Source organism: Momordica charantia (assembly GCF_013281855.1).
Source record: "Momordica charantia cultivar OHB3-1 chromosome 9 unlocalized genomic scaffold, Mcharantia_2.0 BLBB01000009.1, whole genome shotgun sequence".
In the NCBI taxonomy this organism is placed as follows: Eukaryota; Viridiplantae; Streptophyta; class Magnoliopsida; order Cucurbitales; family Cucurbitaceae; genus Momordica; species Momordica charantia.
The window spans coordinates 20,874,660-20,881,298 of NW_028275167.1; the positions used below are offsets into that span (position 1 = coordinate 20,874,660).

Below are 6,639 nucleotides of genomic sequence, written 5' to 3' on the forward strand. Positions count from 1 at the left end.
CCAAGCATGGCCGTATCAAAGACTATTTAAAGTGAAAAAACAAAGTGGGGTGTTCTTTATTATCTTCAACTTTAATTATTATATCCTCTTTTATCAGACCCAAAAACAAGAGTGTTGCCATTCACCAATAATTTTGTTTTCTTTTTCCATTTCTCATCCCAAAAACTATATCACACCCAAAGGAAAAAAAATGTAAGGATGGCAAATATTTTGGTGCCATATTTGCAAATATATAGCACCATAATAAAGATTCTGCAAAATGATATTTTTGTAGGACAACGTCTATATATGTCTACTGTTGACATAGTAGACATCAATAATAGAGTCTCTAACACGTCTATTAGTATCCATCATAAACTATCATGAGTTCGTCCGTTGATCTAGTGAGGAGGTCAAGACAAATTGTAAATAATTTAGAGGGAATACATTCAAATCGTGGTGGCCACCTACCAAAGATTTAATATCTTATAAATTTCCTTGGCAACCAAATATAGTAGATCAAACGATTATCCTCCGACATTAGTCGAGTCATACCCTACAAATATTTTTTAGTTGTACTAGATTTGCGATTATTTTGAGCCAGATTAGTCCAGGCACAAAAGTGGTAAAAAAACCCATATAAAAAAAAACCATCCAAAACCATCCATTTTCTTAACTCATAAGAAAAAGCCTCCAATAAAATCCTCTCTCCTCTGGTCCAACTTCATTCACTCCTGAAAGAGAATTAAAAAAACAAACTCTCGAGAGAGGGAAAGATGCTTGTGAGTCGACCTCTTTCTTTATTTAGAAGGTCGCCGAGCAATCTCTCTGTGCCGGGGGCGGATGCTCCATATTCGGGGCTGTTTGTGGTGACAGATGAAGAAGCTGAGGCAGAAGATTCGTTCTGTTGGGGAATTTGCCGGCGGAGGAAGATAAAGAAGCCGCCATTTCCGACAGACAGAATTCTGACCATTCTTCATAGCTCTTCTCAGTATGAAGACACTAAGTCTACAAAGGTTTGGCTGGTCCCTGTTCTTGATCGTCCTCTCTCTTCCAATCGCTACTATGTTATCAAAGCTCGAGGCAAACATAAAGGGTGGGTTTAATTTCCTCCCTCTTTCTAAATTTTTAGTTTTAGATGGCTTTTTGGTGTTTTGGATCAAGTGCTTTTAACTTCTTAGAAAATGTTTCTTCAACTTTTTTATGATTTTTGGAGGGGTGGTTTTGAGAGTTTTGGGAGGATTTAATGAATTCTTGTAAGTTTGGTTGGTAAAGACTCCGTTTCTTGTTTCTAATTTTTAATTTTATTAAAAAATAACATTTAACAAATATTTTTGTTTCTTCTTTTTATTTTTTAGAAACGTTGTCAAAATGGTATAGGAATTTTAGAAATATATTCTATTCCTATTTGTTTCGAAACATAAATATTGTTTTAATTGTTTTATCATTAATCTATCAAGGTTGAAGGTCATGAAATTTTATTTTCTTTATTAAAAAAAAAGAAAAGAAGAAACAGTACTATCTAATGGGCCTTTTAAGTTTTAGAGTTGTATTTATTTATTTATTATTTTTTTTTTTTGTACAGTCTTTAGTGTTTTAGACAGCAATTAACCAAATGATGTATATACTTTTTGTTTTTTCCCCAAAAAAGCATAATTTTGATTGGTCTCACGTGATTGTATAAATTTGCAATTTGTGTCATTTCATAAAATTTTAAACCTTATAATATATATATTAATTACATATACTTCTCTTTTGTGCTAATTTTATAATTCCCTTTTTTAAGTGTTTAATATAAGTCACTAAGTTTCTTGTTAATTTAGTCTAAGTAATTTAAAAAGTTTCTAATAGCCTCAGTCAACTTCCAATAATTGTACGTCGAGTAATAAGTCTTAGAAGTTAAAGTTGATTTAAAGTGGGTTTAAGCATTTGGTAGACAAGTAAAGGAATAGGATAGGTTAAGGGTTTTTTTAATAGGTGAGTAAACATGAAGAAATTTAGGGAGTAAACTGGCAAAATCAGTCCATTGAAAACACTAGAAAAGCGAGCATAGTTCAACGGTAATTAACATATATATCGCCAACCATGAAGTTGTACATTCGATCATCCACTTCCACATGTTGTACTAAAAAAGACACTCAACTGAACTTACTTCTTTGCTTGTCAAACTCCTAACCTCACTCAAAAATAGTCTCCTAAAATAATATGTAGTTAACATAGCGCATAAAAAAATTAAAAGTAAAAAACCTATTAAATACAAAATTATTGAAAAAAGAGTGTTTAAAGTATATAAGACCTAAATAGAGAAGCAAGTCCTAACTAAAAGGCGTATTTAAAAAGCTCAAAATTACCAAATCAATAAACTGTCTTAATAGTGGAAAACTTATAATTTAACCTATTAATAAAAAGGCTCTTCGTAACTTTCAAAACCACCTCTTTAATATCATTAGAAATTTTGGAAAATATTTTTCAAGTGGGGAAAAAATTTATTAAATATTCACCTTCAAAGTATTTTCATCTCTCTCTCCCTTTTTTATTGGCTCCACTTTCCTCATTGTTTATGCATTATCTAAACCCTCTCTCCTCATTATTTATATATATCTTTAAGAATTTGCTCTCTTTATATATATCTTAAAGAGTTTGCTTTCTCTTTATATCCTTACCTTCCTTCTCTATTTTTCCTCATTATTTTTACATATCTTAGATCTACTTCTAAGTTTCTAACTCTCTTGTCTCTATCATGTCTCTATCATTTAGAAAAGCATATAGATGCTCTAGAGAGGATGACATAACAACATGTTGCTTTGGAGACGTTTTAAGTGACAAGAAGCCAATACCCTTCAATTTGAAAGACATATACCAACAATTTCAGATTCACCGCCACCACGGCGGCGGTTTCTTTGCTCAGGCCGTAGCTCCCGATGGCGTTCCTCCCAAGTTTCTCAGAACAAAAGGATGGAAAATGCGTTCCTCGTCAAGCTTGCATCTTCCTTTTGAAGAAGCTCTTGGCTTAGACTCCTCTCGTAGACAGCTCCTTCCAGACTTCGACTTCCCTATCTTTACCACCCGCTCGCCCTCTGTGGTGATCGGAAAATGGTAAGCCATTTTTTAGATATATGAGAGTTAGTTGGAAATTATTACTTTAATTACAGGTCCTAAAATTTTAGGGTTTTTCATATTTTAATTCTTAAACTTTCAAAATATTTATTTTAGTCTTCCGAACTTTAGGGAAAAAACAAATCATTAAAAAAACAAACCATTTCTATTGAATTTTCAAAGGGCTACTTTAGTCCTATTCAATCTTTTAAAAGGAAAAAATAATTAGATCCTCCTATCTCTATACGAACTACGATTAAAAATTTGACGGCTCATAATTATTCTTTTAAAAAGGTCTTCTGTTTTTACATGCATCTGTCTTAGTTGTCAAACATTTAATGATAATGAGTATAAGATAGGTCCTCACCAATCACGACCTAAATTTTTTTTTTCAAAAAATAACTTTTATGGTGATTACTGTACTATTATTACACTACCTAATATCAACTAATTGATATGGTTCTGTCCATTCTAGCTATGCTAGGGATAAATTACTTACTTTAGGAACTAAAATAAACATTTTAAAAGTTTAAGGATAAATATAAAATAATTCTAAAATGAATTCGAATTTTCACCCCACGTGTTATACTATAAAAATGAAAATGGTATGAACCAAAATAGATATAAATGGATATGAGTGACTACCACATTGGGGTGTTTTTCAATCATTTTCTCATTTTTAGAGTTTTTTTTCCTTTTGATGAGAGTGTGACACTTCTTTTAAGAAATATAGCATATCGGTAGGGACCAAAATTATTCTTTAGAAGGAGATGTTTTTAAAGTTGGATATTTAGCAATAATATTCTAGTTGTATTGAAGATGCAATATAATTATATTTTTTTAGCTTGTTTTTGGATTATAATTTTGTCTTTTTGTCTTTCTCCATGTGTTAAAAACAATTTTGAAAATTTGTGTTCATTTTCTTCATCGCTGATTGAAAATAATGTCACCAATTCATATCATTGTCAATCTATATATGAGATCATCCACACAAATTTGAATTCTCATTCTTAATCTTCTCAATTCTAATTAATAATTTAAGGTTAAAGTTACAAATTTAATTGTCCTGTTGTTTCTATTAAGTCTACGAACTTTAAAAGACGTTTTAATTATGTTTGGACTTTCAATTTTCATTATATTAAGTCCCTATTATTAATATCATAACTTAAATGCTAACATGATAGAAAGGAGCAGGTCACGGGTAAAGTAAAGGCAATGGAACAAAACGATTTTGATTGGACAAATGGACGAAATATATTTTAAACGAAATTCAAGTGACATCATGCTAAATTATCAATGAATTAGTCCATTCAATATATCACATCAACATTTAAAAAGGTGTTAACAAGAACTTATTAAAATCAAAATTAAAATTTGAGAGATGTTTGTACCTACCTAACTTAATTTTAATAAAGGTAAATTTAAAAATTGTATCAAAGAAAATAAATACCGTCCAACCATGCTAAATCTTTCAAACTATAATTAACAACCTTCTTTTTTTTTTTCCTTCTCTTTTTTCTTTTTTTTTTTTTCAGGTACTGTCCATTTGTTTTTGTGAGGGAGAACTCAGTCAGCATAAGAACTCAAATGAAAAGATCACCAATTTACTCGCTAACTCTAGAGCAATGCTGGGAAGAGATATTCTCTTGTGAGAGCGCCAACGCCGAAACCAGCTCCGTCGTGACAGTCGCTGTCGACGTGGTTAGAGAGGCGGTGTTGGTGGCGGGGAGAGAAGCTGAGAGGGAGGAAGGAGATAGGCATAGAAAAGGGTTCGTTTGGTTTAAGGTTTCAAATCGATCGGATGGCGGTGGGAAAGCGATGGCCGTGGGACTGAGTGTAGCGTTGGTCGAGAAGATGAGATGGGTGCAAGAAGCGGGCGGTTGGTTCGGCGGTGGCGAGAACGGCGGAGAGAAAGTAGTGAGGGTGGAGAAAGTTGAAGAAATTAGAAGTGAGAATGAATGGAGAAGATTTAGCCTTTATATGTTGGTGGAGAGCTTTGTTCTTCGAAGATTGAATGGAGGTTTGCTTTGGAAATATAATTTCAGGCACACTCATACCATCAAATGCAAATGGGAATAGCAAGCCACATTATACTATGTTCCCTTCTTAGATTTAAACTTATCAATCTACCGTTGTAAATTTTGTAGGTTTGAACCTCATATCCTTGGTTGGTATAATGTTGCCAAGAAAGTAAAAATGTGTTATTATCAAAACCTACTTGAGTTGGAAAGACCTCATAGTGCAACAAGAGTTTAGATCTACATCATCTAGAGATAAATACATTTTTGGTCCTTAATTAAAGTTTAAACGGTTAAATCATTCCATTTGGTCGACTCATGTTTCAGATCTAAATTTTTATCGTTGGATTTCGATAATGCTCTATTTTGATCCATGTTGTTATTTTGGTTCAGCTATTGCAATATTGATACAACTACAATTTGAGTGTTGCATAAAGTTATAACATATAGTATAAATGATTTAATACATAATCATTTCCAAACGAGATGTTACCTACTAATTGAATTTCAGAGAAAGTAAGAAAAGTTGATGAAATATTCTGAAGTGCTTAGCTGTGAGATCACGAAGGGAGCAACTAACTGAGATGTGTTGATTCTTTGCTATTTTGATTCATCGTCATACATCGTTTCATGTATTTCTCCAACATTCTCCCTCAAACAAGAGGTATAGGAATGAGCCCGAGTTTGTTGCGTAAATAAGCAAATTGTAAATGAGAAGGATTTCGTGAGACAATTTGATCTAGAAGGAACATACCAAATATCAAGTAATCCATTTAGAACCTGATCACGAATATATGTTTTGTCCGTGCGTGGAAGACGAGATTAGCAACTAAGGCTTTTGCGCATAAGTTTGTCGCACCATATAATAGGTGGATTCTAGCGGAAGACCAAGTTCTTGAAGGAGCTATCAGATCCAAGTTATATTAGTTGAAACATGTGCTAGCACGCTATACTCTGACTCTATGTGCTTGATTGAGCAATAGTCATCTGCTTTTTGGAGGACGAAAATACAATAGGCAACCAGTGATTTTGTGTCATTGACACTAGATCCCCAATCAGCATCAGAGAAGGCGATTATGTACAGAGTATCACTACTTTGAATCAACGAACTATGATAAGCAATGCCCTTTAGATATCAAAGAATGCACTTGGTGGCTTACCAGTGAACATCAGTAGGTTGCCTCTAAGAATTGGCTTAACTTATTTACAATGTAAGCTATGTTCGGATAAGTATTAGTAAAATATTGTAAGCCACCAATCGTGCTTCTTTATTTAATAGGATCATCTAGCAGTTCACCATCATTCAAGGAGAATTGTTGACTAGTCATAGAAGGAGATGGACAAGACTATGCAGTTGTTGGGATTGGTGGAGCGAAAACAATGGAGATGAAGAAAGAATGAAAAAAGGGATGTTTGGGCGTTACACAGGGCCTATTGGACGAGTAGCGTCGCGACACTGTCGCGAATTGAAGAAAAAAAAGGTGCGGGCGAATGTCAATCGACACTGTAACATTTTTTCTTTAATAATGTCTTTTTCTTCTAGGTT

The 6,639-nt window shown here is 33.2% G+C and overlaps 1 protein-coding gene across 1 annotated transcript; it reads left to right on the forward strand.

Moving 5' to 3' along the window:
* The first annotated feature begins 674 nt into the window (after positions 1-674).
* LOC111025679 (DUF1262 family protein (DUF1262)) lies at positions 675-5,288 on the forward strand. The gene is made up of 3 exons (XM_088118099.1): positions 675-1,075; positions 2,737-3,075; positions 4,611-5,288. Exons 1-3 carry the CDS (start codon positions 756-758, stop codon positions 5,152-5,154), a joined length of 1,203 nt encoding a protein of 400 aa, XP_087974225.1. The 5' UTR covers positions 675-755; the 3' UTR covers positions 5,155-5,288.
* Positions 5,289-6,639: the final 1,351 nt, after the last annotated feature.